Source organism: Serinus canaria, chromosome 1, assembly GCF_022539315.1.
Source record: "Serinus canaria isolate serCan28SL12 chromosome 1, serCan2020, whole genome shotgun sequence".
NCBI lineage: Eukaryota > Metazoa > Chordata > Aves > Passeriformes > Fringillidae > Serinus > Serinus canaria.
The window spans coordinates 112,231,030-112,250,803 of record NC_066313.1 but is presented as its reverse complement, the minus strand read 5'-3'; the positions used below and the strand labels follow the sequence as shown (position 1 = coordinate 112,250,803).

At 38.7% G+C, this 19,774-nt stretch overlaps 1 protein-coding gene across 1 annotated transcript in view; it reads left to right on the top strand.

Annotated features, from left to right (window-relative positions):
- TTC3 (tetratricopeptide repeat domain 3) overlaps nt 1-19,072 on the top strand; it is a gene marked incomplete at its 5' end in the record, with an annotated part of 65,274 nt that extends 46,202 nt beyond the window's left edge. Inside the window, 19 exons of the mRNA XM_050976784.1 lie at nt 103-366; nt 572-618; nt 1,855-1,911; nt 2,912-2,988; nt 3,109-3,267; nt 3,429-4,224; nt 5,428-5,493; nt 6,731-6,880; nt 8,136-8,275; nt 8,709-8,777; nt 9,065-9,161; nt 9,970-10,070; nt 12,887-12,980; nt 13,948-14,046; nt 15,808-16,220; nt 16,721-16,832; nt 16,921-17,136; nt 17,342-17,431; nt 18,017-19,072. Coding sequence (XP_050832741.1) covers nt 103-366; nt 572-618; nt 1,855-1,911; nt 2,912-2,988; nt 3,109-3,267; nt 3,429-4,224; nt 5,428-5,493; nt 6,731-6,880; nt 8,136-8,275; nt 8,709-8,777; nt 9,065-9,161; nt 9,970-10,070; nt 12,887-12,980; nt 13,948-14,046; nt 15,808-16,220; nt 16,721-16,832; nt 16,921-17,136; nt 17,342-17,431; nt 18,017-18,127 — 3,158 coding nt within the window. The remainder of the gene's footprint in view (nt 1-102; nt 367-571; nt 619-1,854; nt 1,912-2,911; nt 2,989-3,108; nt 3,268-3,428; nt 4,225-5,427; nt 5,494-6,730; nt 6,881-8,135; nt 8,276-8,708; nt 8,778-9,064; nt 9,162-9,969; nt 10,071-12,886; nt 12,981-13,947; nt 14,047-15,807; nt 16,221-16,720; nt 16,833-16,920; nt 17,137-17,341; nt 17,432-18,016) is intronic.
- Between the last annotated feature and the right edge of the window lie 702 nt (nt 19,073-19,774).

The window sequence follows — 19,774 nt, the reverse complement described above, 5'->3', positions numbered from 1 at the left end:
ATTTCTAAACCCTTGCCCTTTGAAGAGGAATATCACATTTTAAGCACTAAAAATTTAAAGCTGGAATGAAATATTGGGATTTTTTTTTTCCATCTTTTTCAGGTCTGACAGCTACAGAAAACTTTCTCCTTCAATATTGCCAAGTTCTGCAAGAGCTTGACCTTTCTATTGTAATCCCAGTGTGGAACCAGAAATATGGCAGTAAATTTGATTATGTGGCAGCTGATGGTGAAAAGCAAGAAATTTGTGATTATTTCCTCAGCCCTCCCCTAGAGAAATCCCGTTGTTTTATATGGCTTTTAGAAGAAAACAGAGAGCATTTCCCAGAGCTCCATCAAGCTTTAGATGAATTCTTTGATAAAATGGGTGAGTAGATCAAACATTTCCAGTAAAAATTCATTTTTATTGTGCATTTTTAGCAGTAAAGTTCTGCAGCTGCAGTTCTGGAGCTGCTTTGGTGGTGTTGGATAAAGGATTTGAGCAATAATTGCTGGGATTTCGCAGTTAAATTGGAAATTAATGGAAATATTGTGATTTCCATCAATCACCATGACTTTTATCCTTTCCACAGATGATCCCACCATTATATTAAAGAAGCAGGGAAATGAGAATTTATCAGTAAGTGAATTTCATTTCTCTTTGGCCTCAGCTCACAAAGAACTTTTTGCTATTTTAGAAAAGGAATTATTTTGCAGCCTGGTCCTTCAGACTTACTGAAGTTTTAATCTCTTGGTTTAGCTTCTTTTTCTTAAATTATTTTGATTATTTAATAATAATTTTCCAAGTGTTCCTCATTGTGAATCACTTTTTGATTGGTGTCAATAAAATCCATCCCAACTGGCAGAAATAGTTTGGATTTCAGTCAATTCTGGGTTTGAGGTGCCCTCACTGAAGTTCTGTCTGCAGTTCAATTTCCCTTGACCAATCCAGGATTTATTTTTGATTCAGAATAAAGCTTTAGAGTTAATTAATGTACATATTAACAAAATGCAGAATTCTTCATGTGCACATTAAAAAAAATGCAGAATTTTTAATTTGCACGTTAATAAAATGAAGAATTTTAAATGTACACATTAATTGAAAAATTTTTAATGCAGACATAAAATTCAGAATTTTTAATGTTCACATAATTAAAATGCAGACTTTTTAATGTACAGATTAACAAAATGCAGACTTTTAAAGTGTACACTAATAAAATGCAGAATTTTAAATGGACATGTTCATAAAATGCAGAGTTTTTAATGTGCATCTTAATCAAATGCAGATTTCTTTAAATCTACACCTTAATGAAATGCAGAATTTTGAATGTGCACATTAATAAAATGCAGACTTAAAAAAATCTACCCATGAATTACATGCAGAATTTTTAATGTGCCCATTAATAAAATGCAGATTTTTTAATGCACATGTTAATGAAATGCTGATTTTTTTTTAATCTACACAGTTATTAAATCCAGAATTTTTAATATAGTTCTTAATGAATTGCAGATTTTTAAAAGATCTGCACATGAATGAAATGCAGAATTTTTAGTGCACATGTTAATGAAATGCAGAATTTTTAATGTACACGTTAATAAAATTCTGATTTTTAAATGTACACATAAATAAAATGCAGATTTTTTTTTTTTTTGCTTTTTTATTTCATGAATTGGGAAAATCCAAGAATGAAATAAAAACCAGCACAAGAAAACTGCTTTGATTTCAGTGTTAAAATAACCTGTACTTATTCTGTTCTTGTGTAATCCCAATCCTGTTAAAGAATAATTCAAATTTCAGTTCCTTCATCTTTGTCTTTTTTGGAAAACTGAAGCAACATTTGCCAATCCTGTGCCTTCATTTTATTTTCTGTTTCAGAATAATGAAATCAAGGTTAAAAACAAAAACAGGAAGAAGAATTTGAAAGATTCCAAGGTCAGTAATTTTGGGAGCTGCTCAAGCAGCTTTTACCCAGCAGGTACCATTTATTTACTCCTAAAAATTGGGATTTTTGTAGAATTTCTGCCATTCAGCTGGATGGGAGCTGTGTTTGTAAATACCTTGAGGAGACTCCTAACTGAAGTGGCTTTTCCTGAAGTGAAATTAAGCTGTTAAGATTTAAATGATATAATTATGGTAAAATTTATCCCTATAACAGCTATTTTAATATTTATTTATGACTAACTTTGCCTCTGACTGGAGGCGCCTTCCACTGGCTTAATTCTGAATTTTTGTTGGGATTTTAATTTTCCACGTGGGAAGATTAAGAATTTGGGTCAAAAATTTCATTTCATGCTCAGGAATGTTACTATTATTCATCATTATAGATTTGATTGGAATATTATTCTGCCTGAGGTTTTTGCTGCCTTTTGGAGGATTTTGCTTTATTGAAAATCTCATGCCCTCACCTCTTTGTCATTTTTCTAAAATTTCAAAAGTAAACTTCAGATTTTTTCCCTCAGGATTTATTTTTCTGACTTGGGAGCATTTATTTGTGTATTTCTGAATTATTGGGTCATAAAAATAAAGACAACTAAAATGTCTCTAATGGCATAGACAGGTATAATAATAAGCAGAGTCACAAGTGGAATTTGGGATAACTCCTGCTTGGGGTAAATTCGTTACAGCCTCAAATTTAAAAGAAAGTTTAATTAAATTTTGATGAAATTGGTAATAAAAGAGGGGTTTGGAGTTGAATATCCCAATTTTTTTTCCCTGATAAGGTCTAAAGAAGGAATGAATAAAACTAAATTAAGAATTTTCTTGCTGTGGCTCAGCACTGATAATTTTACCTGGAAATTTTGCAGTTCATAATGAACACGATGAGTTTAAATAACAAAATTCAGTGTAAATAAGTTACTCCTGATCTTTGCAGTGGATTATTTTATATGAGTTTTTGTGAGGTAAAAACTAAAAGGAATCTGTTTTGAATTAGTCTATTTTAGTATTATCCAGTGGAGTTAGTACAGCACCACGAGAAGAAGAGAAGATATTTATAGAAGAAAATAATTTGTGAGTATTTGATTCTGCCTTTATTGCCCAAACTCCAAACTGCAGGAGAAGAATCCCTTAAAAACACCAAGGCTGGGTTAACTTGGTTTTGATTTTATTTTTTTTCTCCTGATTTTTAAGGTACAGAGATTTTCCAAATGAAAATCCCTTTGTAATCCCAGAATATCTCCGGGAGCAACTGGAGGAATTCGAAGCTCGCTATAATATTTCAAATAGTAACAATTATCAACTGAATAATAATAATAATAATCCAGATCCAATCTCTGAGAATTTATATGAGTGAGTATAAATTTCTGTATGTTGAATTTTTACTTCATAATTTTAATAATTTTTTTTGATTAATTGGAATCCTGGTGGGCGTACCGTGTCTATGAAGGAATGGATTAAAGGAATGGATTAAAAAACGAATTCATTCTAAAATTCTCTTTTGTTTTTTGAAGTTATTTCTCTCAAATCTTGGAAGAACATGGCCCTCTGGAGATGAATAATAAATTGCTGGTTGGGGAATATGAGAATTTCCCTGAGGAGACTCGGAAGGTGGTGGAAGATGAGGGCGGCCTGGAGCCCTTCCTGCTGAAATCCCCTCGCTTCATCACCGTGGATGGCCTGATTGGCCTGAGGAAACACTCGGTCCTTTTGGAAGGAAATCCAAGTGAAAATAGGAATAAAAAGGAAAATCCACCTGGGGAATTCCAGGAGAATTGTTCCCACAGCAAGCTGCCCTTGAATCCCTATGCCCAGGAGTTCCGGCCTCTCTCGTACCCCTTGGATGCAGCAGCTCCTGATTTAGCCGATTATCACACCCAGCAATATTTCCCCTGCTCCTTCCCTGCTCCTCTGCCAAATGAAAATATTGATTCCATGCAAAACCAAGCTCAATTTTCAGGTGTTTTCCTGCAGGGCTTCCAGCCTGCAGGCCCGGCTGTGTTTTTACCTCAGAGCTCCTGGGGTTACCAGTATGGAATCTTGCCGCTGCCTCAGGCCGGGTTCGTCTATGCTGGGCCTGCTCAGGGGAACCTGCCCGCAGCCATTGGCAGCCATTGCCCTGAGGGGCTGGGGCCAGGGCGAGCCCAGCAGGGCCAGAGCCCTGGGGGCCCAGTGGAGAACTTGGATAAAAAGGATCCTGCAAATGGTTCTGATGGAGCTGAGAGTGGGAAATGTGTTCAAAAGGAAAAAGGAAGGAGAAATGAAGGCGGGATGAAGAGCGATCCTCACACGAGGATGGTGGCTGTTCAGGTAAGGAGGGGAACAGGGCTGGGTGGGCATGGCCACCAGGATGGGCAGAGGGCTGGAGCAGCTCTGCTGGGAGGAAAGGCTGGCACAGCTGGCATTGCTCACCTGCACAGGAGAAGCTTTGGGCTGAGCTCAGGGTGGCCTTGCAGGGCCTGGAGGAGCCCCAGGAAAGCTGGAGAGAGACAATTCCCAGGGGATGCAGGGACAGCAGCCAGGGAATGGCTCCCAGTGCCAGAGGGCAGGGCTGGCTGGGATCTTGGCAATGAGGAATTGTTCCCTGGCAGGGTGGGCAGGGCTGGGATGGAATTCCATCCCTGGATCCCTGGCAGTGCCCAAGGCCAGGTTGGACACTGGGGCTGGAGCAGCCTGGCACAGTGGGAGGTGTCCCTGCACTGGGTGATTTTAAGGTCCCTTCCATGCCTAATTAAGGTTTGCATCTCCTTTCTCCCCATGGAGATTCCAGCTAAAATTCCATGTTGTATCCCTGGTGTAGAGCTCTCCCATTGTTGTGTTTTCATCCCAGACTTAGAGATTCCATGCCCAGTTAATGAACTAAAATTAAACCTTTCCACATGGCAGGGCTGGCATGGATGAGGTTTAAGGTCCCTTCCAACCCAAACCATTCCATGATTCCTGAGAACTTTCACTTTCTGTGATTACTCATTTCTCATTTGTAATTCTTCAGAGCTGCTCTCTGAATTTTGTTGTGCCTGAAGTTTTTGCAGCTCTTTTTTCCCTGGCTGTCACACAGGGAACTGCTGCACAAAAGTTTCAGCTTCACTTTAGAGATGAAACAAAGTCATTTTGTGTTATTTTTTTTTCCTTTTGTGATGAGTTCAGGGATTTATTTTCATTCCCACAACATTTGAGGATTTGTATTTGTGGAGATGAGGAGGCTCAGGGAGGACCTTTCACTCTCTAGGAGGGTGAGACTCTTCCTGCAAATCTTCATTTTCAGACATTTAGAGCATGGCTTTGTTTAAAGATCCACAGAACTCCCTGGAGCTGCTTGTGGACAATGAAATCACAGAAAGAAAATTAAAAATTCCATTCACAACCAGCTCCACAAGGTTCTCCTACATCAGTTCTAGGCCTGGGTTGGAGTTGGATTTGTAATGAGGAGGTACAAAAACTCCAAACCAGAGCAGCTCATCTAGGAACTGAGAGGATTTTTAATCAAATTCTATTTTTGTGTGTGTGTTCCAGGTAGATCAGGAAGTTGCTGATAGGGAAACCAATACTGTGCCTTTCCATCCATTTGAAAATCAACAAGTAAGTTCTCTGCATCCTGCTTTACATTTCTCTTGAGGGAGCTCAAAGGAATGCCCAAAAACTGAACAGTGAAGGAATGAAAGGTCTCTGAAAACAGCATGATTTAACAGATATTGTGTATTTTGGGTGCTTTGGATGTTTTTGTGTTCTGAGATGTTCATGCAAACATCAGCCAGCCTCACAAGGAGCTGATTTTTGAGCTTTGCTTTGATATTTGATATTTCTTCTGATTGTTTTGTGTTGAGTTTGTGAGGTCCCCAGGATGAAGGAGGAATTGAGAATCTGACTCCATGTTCTCAGAAGGCTGATTTATATATATTATATATATTATATTATATTATATTATATTATATTATATTACTATTATATTATAGTATATTATATTGATTATATTATATTATAGTATATTATATTATTATATTCTATGATTATATTATATTATATTATATTATATTATATTATATATATTATTATATTATATGTATTTTACTATATTATACTATATTAGTTATACCAAATTATATTATACTATATTATATTTACTATAGTACATTATGTATAGTATAGTATATTATATTTACTATAGTATAGTATATTATGGTATAGTATAGTATATTATATCATATTTTACTAAAACTATACTACAGAAAGAAAGGATACAGACAGAAGGCTTAACAAGAATGAGAATGAAAAACTCCTGACTCCTGAAAAACTCCCGAGTTTTTCATTATATCATATTATATTATTTAATATAATATATACTATATATTATAGTATATTAATGATATTATTATATTAATATAATATACTATACTAAATATAATAGGGTCAGAGTCCGACACAGGTGGCTGTGATTGGTCATCAATTAAAAACAATTCACATGGAACCAATCAAACATTGACCAGTTGGTGAACAATGTCCCAACCTCATTCCAAAGCAGCCAAACACAGGAGAAGCAATCAGACAATTGTTGTTTTCATTTCTCTCTGAGGCTTCTCAGCTTCCCAGGAGAAGAAATCCTGGCCAAGGGGTTTTCCAGAGCACATGGCAGTGACAGTTTTATTGTCAGCTGTTTGAGTGTTTGAGGTGTTTCCTGTGTCAGACCTGGTTTGAATATTCCCTTTGGCATGGAGGCAGTTCAGAGGTGGCAGTGCAGGCTGATGTGTGCAGCAGGAGGCACTGTGAGGAGATGTGGAGCAGCTGCACTCAGGCTGCTTTGGGAACTGTTCCTTTCCAGGGCGACATCCTCCGCCTGGAGAAGGAGCACCAGGTCCTGCAGGAGCAACTCAGGGAAGCAGAGGAGAAGTTTGAGCAGTCCCAGAGCAGGAGCCTGGAGGAAATTGCTGCTTTGGAAGAGCTCCTGAAAAAATGCATTGAAGAGACCGAGGTAAAGCTTCTCCCCATGGATCAGAGGTGCTGCAATCCCTGGAGTGTCCAGGGAGCTTGGAGCAGCCTGGGGTGCTGGGAGGTGTCCTCCCACCCAGCCTTTCCAGCATTCCCTGACTCATCCTTGATCTGGGGTTTGTAACAGTAATTAGGAATTGATTTTGTAGATATAAATTAGTTCTGATTCTTGGGAGAGTGCTTGTGGCTGTTAGTAAATTGGAATTGTTTGGTTAAAATGTGTGAGAAGTCACAGTGATGGAGTGATGTTGGGTTTTGTGTTTTGTATACTTGTAATATGAACTGTTTGTTTATATTTTTATATATATATAATTTATATATATATATATATAAAATTTATATATATAGATATAATTTATATATATAAATAAATATATAATTTTTTTTTAATATATATATATATATATTTACACAGTTGATATGTTTTTGTCCTCCCCACCCCAGCCATTCCAGCATTCCCTGACTCACCCCTGATCTGGGGTTTTTAGCAGTAATTAGGAATTGATTTTGTAGTTTTTCTAATTCTTGGGAGGGTACTTGTGGCTGTTAGTAAATTTGAATTGTTTGGTTAAAAATGTGTGAGAAGTCAGAGTGATGTTGAGTTTTGTGTTGTGTATACTTGTAATATGAACTGTTTGATATGTTTATATTTATATATATAATTTTTATTTTTATATATATTACATTGTTTATTGTTGATATGCTATATGATATTATATAGATAATATTTTTCATTTATTTATATATATACTGTTGATATGTTTTTGTCCTCCCCACCCAGCCATTCCAGCATTCCCTGAGTCATCCCTGACTTGGAGGTTTTAGCAGTAATTAGGAATTTATTTTGTAGATATAAATTAGTTCTTCTGATACTTGAGAGAGTGCTTGTGGCTGTTAGTAAATTTGACTTGTTTGGTTAAAATGTGTGAGAAATCACAGTGATGTTGGTGTTTTGTGTAGTTGTAATATGAACTGTTTTACTGAGGTGTTAACATTGTTTATTGTTATATGTTTATATTTTATGTATATGATATAAAGGATATTAAGTATTGGCTTAAAACCCTTAAAAGGTATTTTTTGTATCTCTCCTGTTTATTTATATTTTTGGTAATAGTTGTTGTTGGTTTTGGTTGAGTTACTGTTGGAGTATTGTAAGAGTCCAAGATGCTCAGCCTGCTCCAGCTTTTGTCTGAATCAAGCAGCATTTTCAGAAATGAAGTTTTCTTTGCTGCCCTCAGGTGTCCCAGAATGAGCTGGATTGGTTCCACCAGGACTCAGAAGCACAAATGAAGAAATGGCAGCAGGAGAAGAAAGAAAATCGAGAGAGTTTGAAAGCACTGAAGGGCACAGCTAAAAAACACTCAGACACCAATGAGAGGTACAGCTGTACATGGATTTCCTTCCCTCCACCCTGCCAGGCTGAAAATCTCACAGCTCTTTAGGAAATGGAATCCTTGGCTCTGAAACCAGCCAGGCATTTTCTCCCACTCTGAGGCTGGAATATGGACATGGCCACTTTATTTGGAATTTTTTGGCAAATCACAGGCAAACATCTCAAATAGCTTTTAAATAACTGCTGAAACTGATTTAGCAATAATTCTCCTAAGCACATTTGACAATTCCTTCTGCATTTTAAAGTCCTCTCAGTTCAGAGAGCACAGACTTTGCTCCTTGAATGCCTTTGTTTTATCTTTAAATGTTTTATCTGAAATAGTTTGGGCCAAATCTCTCCTGCAAAATCATCAACCTGGTTTTATCTTAATCACTGACCTTTATTAGCAACAAACTCAATAAATGTTTCATTCCTCTAGGTATTTGAAGACCATTGATGAGAAGGAAAAACAATATAATGCAACTTTAAATATATTTCTGGAGACCAGGTAAAACTCATGTCCCTTCCAGCAATATTTGTATTTTTCTGCCTCACTCTGGGTAAAGGTTGAGGGGAAAATCAGCACTTTAACCCAAATTTCTTACTCTTAGTTTGCTTTTACTTGCCATGAATAAATAGTAATAATTAGAATAAATGAAATCATACTTTCATACATTTTTCCCATGATTACATGACAGTGAGTAGCTGTAAAAAAACCCCTAAAATGGCATAAATTTTAAATACTGCTCTGCTGTGAATGTTACTCAAATATCTCATTTTTTTTTCCTTTCACAGTAATAAATTTGCTAATGAGAAAGGCAAATTGGAAGAGCTGATAAAAAAGAGTCAGGATGAGAGCCAGGAGTGTGAGAAAAGAGCTGTTAAAGCAGAGGTACAGAAAAAACCCCAAAAAAATCCTTCAAACCCTTTTGTTCCAATGGGCTTGTGCTGATTGGAGGTGGGGAAATGATTCCAAAATGATTAAATTAATTAGCAATTAATCCAAAGTTGATTAAATATTGGTGATTCCAGGCAGGGAAACTCCACTGAAAATTCCTCCCTGCAGGAGCACTTTGTGCACTTTGTATCCTCAAACTCTTCCTAAATTTAAAATTCACACTACATTTTAATTCTTAAATTAAATCCTCCAATTACATTCTTATTAAAACACACTTGAAGGTTTTATCCCTTTTTTTTCCCTTGTTTTTTTAACTTGGTTTTGGTGGGGTTTTTTTCTGTTTGGGTTTTTTTGGGAGGGTTGTGTTTTTGGGGGATTTTTGTGGTGGTTTTTTTTTAATTTCTTTTGTTGGTTGTTTTGGGTTTTTTTTTTCTGTTTTGTTTTTTGGGGAATTTTATGGGGGATTTTTGTGGGGTTTTTTTGTGGTGTTTTTTGGGGGCTTTTGGGGGGATTTTTGTGGGGTGTTTTTGGGGCTTATTGTGGGGGCTTTTTGTAGGTTTTTTTTGGTTTTTTTAAATTAGTTTTGGTTTTTTTTCTGTTTTGTTTTTTGGGGGCTTTTTGTGGGTGTTTTTTGGGGCTTTCTGTGGGGTTTCTTTGGGGGGGCTTTTTGTGGGGGTTTTTTGGGGGGGCTTTTTGTGGGGGTTTCTTTGGGGGGCTCTTTGGTTTTGTTTTTGTTTTTTTTCTTTTTTTTTTTTTTGCTAGTTTGTTTTTAATTGTTGAATTTTGTTGTTTTTTGTCCCAGGTCTCAGTGCTCCAGACCTGGAAGGAAACTGAAAGCTGGAAGCTCAGAGGCACCATTGCCAAGGCAGAAGGAAACCTCAGGAAGCTGAAGGCCCTGAGCAGGTCCTGGGAGCTCCCAGCAGGAATCCCCTGCTCCTGCTTGTTAAATCTTTCCTAAATCACATTTCTTTGATAATATCAACTACAGGTCTTATTTTCTATAGTTAGAGTGAATATATAGCATTTATATTAAATATAAGAACAGAAATAGTATGAAAGTGCACAGAGCTGGGGGAAAATGATATTGCCCCAAACAAAATTCAGCTGAAAATTGAATTTTATCCTTATCTGGGGAATAATAATAATAATAATAATAATAATAATAATAATAATAATAATAATAATAATAATAATAATAATAATAATAATAATAATATCAAAACAAATCAGTAACAATAATAACAATAATAACAATAATAACAATAACAATAATAATAGTAAATAATTCCAGTTATTCCTGTCCTGGAAAAGGGCTGCAGCATAACTGATTTTAACCTGAAATCCCTTCAAAACTTTAATTGAGATTACCTGTTAATTATTAACGAATAACAAGAATATAGTAAATAATTGTTAATTATTTACTATACAGATTTATATCTTTTACTATATATTATTATTTACTATATAGTATTTACTATACCTGAGAACTTTACCTGGGATTAATTGTTAATTATTTACTATATCATATTTCTTTTATATTCCATAATCATACTGACAATAGTTTTTATTTTCTGTAGTTATATTGAATATATGGTGGTATTATTATTATTATTATTATTATTATTATTATTATTATTATTATTATTATTTTGTGTGTATTATTATCTATTATTATATTATATATTATTTATTATTATTATTATTCCCAGTAATTCCTACCCAGTATCCCTGGGAAAGGGCTGCAGTGTAACTGATTTTAACCTGAAATCCCTTCAGAACTTTAACTGGGATTAACTGTTAATTATTCACTATATATATATTTATATATTTTATTATATATTTATATATTTATTATTTACTTTATTTGCTATACTTGAGAACTTTAACTGGGATTAATTGTTAATTATTTACTATATAATATTTATTTTATATTCTGTAATTATATTGACTATAGTTTTTATTTTTTGTAGTTATATTGAATATATAGCATTTATATGAAAAATAATAGTAGTAGTAGTAATATAGAAGTGCACAGAGTTGGGGGTAAATAATATTGCCCCAAACAAAATTCAGCTGAAAATTGAGTCTCATCCTTATTTGGGTGATAATAATTATAATTACTATAATAATTCCAGTAATTCCTGCCCAGTATCCCTGGAAAAGGGCTGCAGTGTAACTCATTTTAACTGAAATCCCTTCAAAACTTTGCCTGGGATTAATTGTTAATTATTAATAATTAACAATAATACAGTAAATAATTGTTAATTATTTACTATATATATTTATATATTTTACTATATATTTATTATTTACTATATAGTATTTACTATACTTAAGAACTTCACCTGGGATTAATTGTTAAATAAATATTATATAGTAAATAATTTATATTCTGTAATCACACTGACAACAGTTTTTATTTTCTATAGTTATATTGAATATATGGTAATAATAATATAATAATAAATATAATAATAATAATAATAATAATAATATAATAATATATAATAATAATAATAATAATAATAATTCCAGTAATTCCTACCCAGGATCCCTGGGAAAGGGCTGAAGTGTAACTGATTTTAACCTGAAATCCCTTCAAAACTTTAACTGGGATTAATTGCTAATTGTTCACTGTATATATATATATATATATATATATTTTACTATATATTTATTATTTACTATATAGTATTTATTATACTCAAAACTTTAACTGGGATTAATTGTTAATTATTTGCTATATAATATTTATTTTATATTCTATAATCATATTGACATAGTTTTTATCTTCTGTAGTTAGATTGAATAGATGATGATGATGATAATAATAATAATAAATAGTAATAGTACCAGTTATTTCTACCCAGTATCCCTGGGAAAGGGCTGCAGTGTAACTGATTTTAACCTGAAATCCCTTCAAAACTTTAATTTGGATTAATTGTTCACTGTATATATATTTATATATTTTAGTTACATATTTATTATTTACTGTATAGTATTTACTATACCTGAGAACTTTAACTGGGATTAATTGTTAATTATTTGCTATATAATATTTATTTTATATTCTATAATCATATTGACACTAGTTTTTATTTTCTGTAGTTAGATTGAATAGATGATGATGATGATAATAATCATCAATAATAATAAAAAATAGTAATAGTACCAGTTATTTGTACCCAGGATCCCTGGGAAAGGGCTGCAGTGTAACTGATTTTCACCTGAAATCCCTTCAGAACTTTAACTGGGATTAAGTGTTAATTTTTCACTATATATATTAATATATATTAATATATTTATTTTTAGTGTATATTTATATATTTCATTATTTACTATATAGTATTTATTATACTCGAAACTTTAACTGGGATTAATTGTTAATTATTTGCTATATAATATTTATTTTATATTCTATAAATATATCGACTATAGTTTTTATTTTCTGTAGTTATATTGAATATATGGTGGTAACAATATAATAATAATAATAATAATAATAATAATAATAATAATAATAATAATAATAATAATAATAATAATAATAATAATAATAATAGTTATTCCTGCCCAGGATCCCTGGAAAAGGGCTGCAGTGTAACTGATTTTAACCTGAAATCCTTTCAAAACTTTAACTGGGGTTAATTGTTGAGGCAGGAACAGGTTTAAAAATGAAGGGAGTATTTTAATTGACCTGTGAATCCTCGATATTCCAGCAGCTCACCTTCAGCAGCTCCTGTGTTCAAGTCCCAGATTGATTCCTGGGAAATTTTTATTTCAAATGTCAAGAAACAGCTGGAAAAAGTCGAGGTAAAATTTCATTTCTCTCCACCACCTTCCCAGTTGAATTTTGGAAATGAAAGCATTAAATAATTTGGTTTTCAAACACCAGCAGCTGCTCCTCCAAACGCTGAGGGGGATTTTGTTAATCCCAAAAGAAAGAGGCAGGTTGGAGTCCAGGCCTGTCATTTCTAGTGGATATTTCATTTTTTTAAAGGCAAAAATCTGCCCTTTATACACTTGCTTCAAAATTGTGTCCCCACCTGTAGTGGTTTTGGTTCTTTAATTTGAATTTTACGAAGTTTTATATTTTATTTAATTTTAAAATTTTAATTTAATTTTAATTTAGCTTTAGGATTTTTGCATCACTTCCATAGATTTGCTCTTATTCCAGACCACTACACCACGTGAACAAGTCTGTTATTTCTGATGGTGACTTTTCAAAATCCATGGAACTTCTTTAGAGAAGCGCAAAAACCCAGGGAGCTCTGTGAGGAGCTCAGTGCAAAATGTGATTTTTGGTGAGCAGGAGCTCAGTGTACAATGTGATTTTTGGTGAGAAGGAGCTCGGTGTACAATGTGATTTTTGGTGAGGAGGAGCTCAGTGTACAATGTGATTTTTGGTGAGGAGGGAGCTCAGTGTACAATGTGATTTTTGGTGAGGAGGAGCTCAGTGTACAATGTGATTTTTGGTGAGGGAGCTCAGTGTACAATGTGATTTTTGGTGAGGGAGCTCAGTGTACAATGTGATTTTTGGAGAGAGGGAGCTCAGTGTACAATGTGATTTTTGGTGGAGGAGCTCAGTGTACAATGTGATTTTTGGTGAGGAGGAGCTCAGTGTACAATGTGATTTTTGGTGAGGAGGAGCTCAGTGTACAATGTGATTTTTGGTGAGAGGAGCTCAGTGTACAATGTGATTTTTGGTGAGGAGGAGCTCAGTGTACAATGTGATTTTTGGTGCTGTGTGGAGGTGCTGATGGTTCTTCTCCTTCTGCAGGCTGAGTATGAAGAGAAGATTGAGCTGGTGAAGAAGGGGAACAGGAACTGCCTCAGCAAAGTGGAAACTGTGGATTTTCCTTGGCCTCAGGGCTTTGTTGTGAGTATCCCATCCCACCTGCCTTGCACAGCAGCTCCATCCCCTGGCATTTCCCTTGGCCTGGCTGGGAGGTCTCCAGGAGAGCTGGAGTTGGACACACCCAGCTCTCCCTGCAGCCAGGGGTGCTCCAGAGGAGGGATAATAATAATAATAATAATAATAATAATAATAATAATAATAATAATAATAATAATAATAATAATAATAATAATAAATTCCAGTAATTCCTACCCAGTATCCCTGGAAACGGGCTGCAGTGTAACTGATTTTGGATTAATATTTATTTTATATTCTATGATTATATTGACTTTAGTTTTTATTTTCTGTTGTTATATTGAAGTAATAATAATGATGATAATGATGATGATGATGATGATAATAGTTCCTGCCCAGGATCCCTGGAACAGGGCTCCAGAGGAACAGGGCAGGGAGATGGAGCAGGGAGCAGCACATTCCCAGCTCCTGGGAGAGGCTGTTCAGACCTGGAAATGTCTCTCTGATGGTTTTGTCCATGGGAGGCTTCCTGTGGCACCAAAATCCTGGAGTTCCAGGATGGTTTGGGTTGGAAGGGACCTTGAAATCATCCATTTCCAACCCTGACACCTTCCAGTGTGCCAGGCTGCTCCAAGCCTGTGTCCAACCTGGCCTTGTTCCCTGGTATCCCCACCCTGCCAGGGGACAATTCCTGCCCAGTGTCCCCTCCAGCCCTGCCCTCCTCCAGCTCGAGGCCATTCCCTGTGTCCTGTCACTCCATCCCTTGGCCCCAGTCTGTCTCAGCTCTCCTGGAGCTGCTTTAGGCACTGGAAGGGGCTCTCTGGAGCCTTCTCCAGGGTGGACAGCCCCAAAATCCTTGGGATAAGCCCCATTGTGCAGAACCCCAGGATCCCTGGGGCTGGCAAAGCCCTCCCAGCCCAGGCAGTGCCAGCTGTGCCCCATGGCCACCCTGTGCCCAGCCCAGAGCACTCAGTGCCACCTCCAGGGGACACCTGCAGGGATGGGCACTGCAGAGCTCCCTGGGCAGCCCCTGCCAAGGCCTGAGCCCCCTTTCCATGGGGAAGCTTTCCCAAAGGAATTCCTGCAGCACCGTGTGCCACTCACTGACTGCAAACACCAAGCTCAGCTCCCAGCCAGGTGAGTCCAGGTGGAGCAGGAGCAGAGCCATTTCTGGGAATGCATCTGCAATGAGAACAGCCCCAGAAATCCTGTCCACAGGTGTCTTCTCATGGCCCAACAGCTCCACCAATGCTTTTTTTTAAGTTGGTTTTTTTTTTTTTTTTTTTCTGTGAAAAATCTTGGTTTGTGATTTTTTTTTTTCTTTTTTAGGTCTGGGTGTAATTTAAATTCAGGGCTCTGGTCTAACATTTGAGATTGTTATTACACTTTTTCTGGACTTCTGCAAGTTCCACTCCTGCTCTCCTGCAAAATTCCCCACTTATTTTTAGGTCTGTCCTTTCTCTTTATTGACACAGAATATGGAGACAACTTAATCTTTCCCACCAATTTACTGGGCAAGAGCAACTTTTGTGCCTCTTGTTCTGCATTGGGAATTTATTTCTTCTGCAGTAAGACCAGAGTGACCCTTTAGAAGAGAAGGAACCATGAGGTCAAACACCTGCCCTGATGTCAGGGAGTTTTTAGGATAAGCTGATGTCACCTTGTCACCTTTGAGATCCTGGGCAGGACCAAAGCTGGCACAATTCCCACTGCAAAGGCTGAATTTGTCTGAATCCCTGTTTGCTGTGCAATGTGTTTGTTTCCTAGACAATGCCAGGCAGACCTCCAGTGTGTGACCCTGCCATTGTCACCTATTGCTCAGCTCCTGCACCTCCCAGTGCCCTCCCTCCGTTTTCCAGTTCTGATGGGAAAGCTCCAGCCCAGCCTGCACTGCAAGCACAGACCCGAGCTAAGGCAGCACCTGCCACCTCTGAGGCTCCTTCTGCAGCTGGGAGAGCACAGCCCAAAGCTCCAGAGGGATCACATTCCACTCAAATCCCACCATCCTGCCCATCAGGCACTTCTGGAAGTAACTCCCAGCATGTCCAGCCCAGCCAGACCCACCAGGATCCCTCAGCTCTGCAACCGAGGCCTTCTGGAATTCCCAACAACAAAAAGCTTCCAAAAAGAATTGAAAATATTTTTGCCCAGCTCCAGAGTATATTCCCAAACTGCAGCAGGTACTGGATGGAAGGAGTGCTGTGAAACAAGGGCTGAACAGCCAGGGATGAAGGGCAGAAAGAATTGGTTTTGTTCTGCTGACAAGGGATGGAGGGACAGGACAAGGGGGAGTGGTTTGAACTTCCAGAGGGCAGGGCTGGGTGGGATCTTGGCAATGAGGAATTGTTCCCTGGCAGGGTGGGCAGGGCTGGGATGGAATTCCATCCCTGGATCCCTGGCAGTGCCCAAGGCCAGGCTGGACACTGGGGCTGGAGCAGCCTGGCACAGTGGGAGGTGTCCCTGCCATGGCAGGGCTGGCATGGGATGAGCTTTAAGGTCTTTCCCAACCCATTCCATAATTCTGGTGATTGTTCAGGGGTTTCATCCTGGACACTGGGAGTCACTGGGAGCAGGCTCCAGTTCCTGGGGAAGCTGCTGTCTTTGCTCCTGCTGGGATCTGACAGGGAGCCTGCAGTGCTCTCCAGGGCCATCCCTGACCCTGCCTCTCCTGTCCCTGCAGCTCAGAGCTCCTTGCCTCCATCGGGGAGGTGCAGAGGAGAAACGGGACCAGCCTGAGCCCTGATGAACTCCTCAGCAGGGCCACGGAGCTCATCCTGGACCAGCAGCTCAAGGTACTGGGGCTGCAGCTGCTCCTCTTCCTCCCGTGGGACACGGAGCAGCACAGCCCCAAGAACGCAGTTCCTTTCTGCTCCTGTGCAGGCAGCACCTCCAGCAGGCAGAGCCCTGCACTCCCCAGGCTCTGCTCCCCCAGCACGGGCCAGGGAAGTGCCCATGGAAGGGACCCGCCCCGGCTCTCCCCGGGCAGCACCCGCCCCTAAAGCCTCCTCCAGCAAAAACCCCTCTCAGCCAAACCTGCAGCCCTGGGGCAATGCTGGAGCTACACCTAAAGCCAAATGGAGGAAGCAAGACAGTGCTGTAAGTTTGCTCTTTCAGTGGAGTTGTTGCCATGTGCTTTGTACCACACACGAAATAATCCTGGAAAAAAAAAATGATTGCCTTGTTTATTTTGTGTACAAAAAGCTTCAAAAGACTTGGTTAAAGTCAGTGACCTCGTTAATTGAGTAGAATGTGCTGGTTAATTGCTGGTTTTTTAATATCTGAGCCTTCCTCTCCTGGCCAGGCCTGCAGTGAGGATCCCTGCAGCATCTGTCATGATGAGCTGAGCAGAGACTGCTGTGAGCTCGAGTGTGGCCATCACTTCCACAGAGAGGTCAGTTCTGCTCCTGTTCCTCATCTCCACCTCCTAAAACATCCCCTTTCCCTCCCTTACCCTTCAGTGCTTGAACAACAAGGGCACAGTTCCCTTCTCCAGCCTTTGCTCCTCAAACCTGGCCCACAGGCAGCCTGTCAGAAAGCTTTAGGTATTCTTGAAGTGAAATGATTCATCAGAGTGGGATTTCTGATGATTATTCAGAGAATGGATCTGGTTGGGATTGCTGGCAGCACACTCAGGGAAGGGGTTATCCCTGAAAACTCTGTATCTGCCTCCTGCTAGTGGAAATTCCTGAAGTAAAAAGGATTGTGATGGTGACCACACCATCCCAAAAAAACTAATTTCCTCTCATACCACAACATTTTAACTCCACCTTTCTCCCTTTACCTTTCTGTTTCAATGCCCATTTGTTCTCTCAGAATAACTCTGATCAGAGCAGGAGAAGAGTTCCACACCACTGAAATCTGGGGGTGTAGAACTCATTGGAAGGCTTCCCCATTAGTGCCAGTCCTTTCCAGCCCGAGCTGGACTCCTCTGGCCCCGTTTGGTGACCTGTCCCTGTCCCTGTCCCTGTCCCCGCAGTGCATCCGGACGTGGCTGAAGCAGCACTCCAGCACCTGCCCCATCTGCCGTGTGCACGCTCTGCTGCCCGAGGACTTCCCTGAGCTTCCAGCCTGGAACAAGCCCAGCTGAGGCTGCTCCTCCTGCCTCCCCTCCCTCCCTCTGCACAGTTCAACGTGGAGAGGCTGCAGCACAGCCCAGTGCTGGGGACAGGACACAGCCCTGGCTTCTCTGGCTCCTGGGATTGCTCCTGGCTCCTGCCTGAGCTGTGCACTGCAGGGCTGGCAGCACACAGAACTGCTGCAGTTTTGGCTGAGGGACACTGAAAGTACCAAATTCTTTCAGCAGTGCATAATTCCTGTGAAGAAGGGGCTTTTCCCTCTGATTTATTCCAATAGCAGACATTTGTTTCCAACCCAATTGGAAACAAATTCCAAAACATTCCCCTCCTCTGGCACAGACACTCCAGGATTCAAGCCTGGTGTGCTCTTTGCAGCTCCTCTCTCTGCATAAATCCTCACCTGAGAATTCAAATTGTTTCAATAATGATTTTTTTGGTCACATTTTGAAGCAAGAATTTTAAATTATTCATTTGGATCAATTTTTAAATCTCAAAATAAGACTGAAATTTGTATTTCCCCCTCTTGTTGAAGAGTTGGTCTGTTTAAATGGGAAGGATTTTTTTAAAGGATGTTTTAAAAGTGATTTTAAAGTGACACTTCCTCTGTATTTTGTGCAGGAATGGTCACCAGTAGCAGGAGGGACAGAATTCCAACAGCTCAGGGAATTTTCTCCCACTGTTTTCTGAGTCTGAAGTGGCCAGAGCACCTTCAAAACAGACAGATTTGTCCCAAACAGCCACAGGGTGAGGACCAGAGCCTGAGAATCTCAAAGTGAAACTCAAATATTCTGTTGTCTGAATCCAGGGAGCATCACATGGATTAGGAGCCCTTGGCTAATTCCAGGGATCACTTGTTCCCCACACTGCTACACCTCCTCCAGCTGAAGTTCTTAACTCCTCTCTCATTAATCAGTGTATTCATTTCCACTTGAATAAAAAATAAAATTACTGCTGCAGCCAAACTCGTTGGTTTTATTTCTGCTCACTCTGAGTTAGGGGTGAGTAACTGCTCTATGCTGTAGAATTAAGGCCTAAAAATTCCAGCACTGGAATCCTTTTCAGCTTCCTGTATTTTTGGGGGGCTGCAGCTCTTCCCCAGATCTCCCTGGTCTCAGGGAAAAGTGCTACATTTCAGGAAATACCATTTTCAGTAAATAATATTTTCAGTAAATACCATTTTCCTCCCCTTCCCTGACATTGAAATGAAAATTTCAGCTTTTTCTTCCTGAAACACCAGGGCCCAGACTGGGATCACATTCTCCTGCTGGACAAACCAAAGGAAATTATTTTTCTTAGTTTTCTTAATTGTGCATTTTTAGGTGCTGATCTTCACACTTCCAATTTCCACAATACAGACTGAGCCAGTCTGTGCCCCACATGGAAAATCAATGGAAAATCCACAAGTTGTGGCTGTTCCATGAAAACAACATCAAAATCCACAACCTGTTTGTGTTGGGAAGGTTAATTCTCAGTGAATTAACACAATAATTAATTTATTCCTCCCACACCAACTCCTGTTCCCAGTTTGACCAAGATTTCCTTGGTGTGATTTGAAATCACTCATTTCCCATCCACCCTGGGACAGATCCCACAGCACCACCTCCCAGAGTTGCAGCACCATTTTTTAGACCTTCCAGGACCTTCCTTCTCATTCTGTC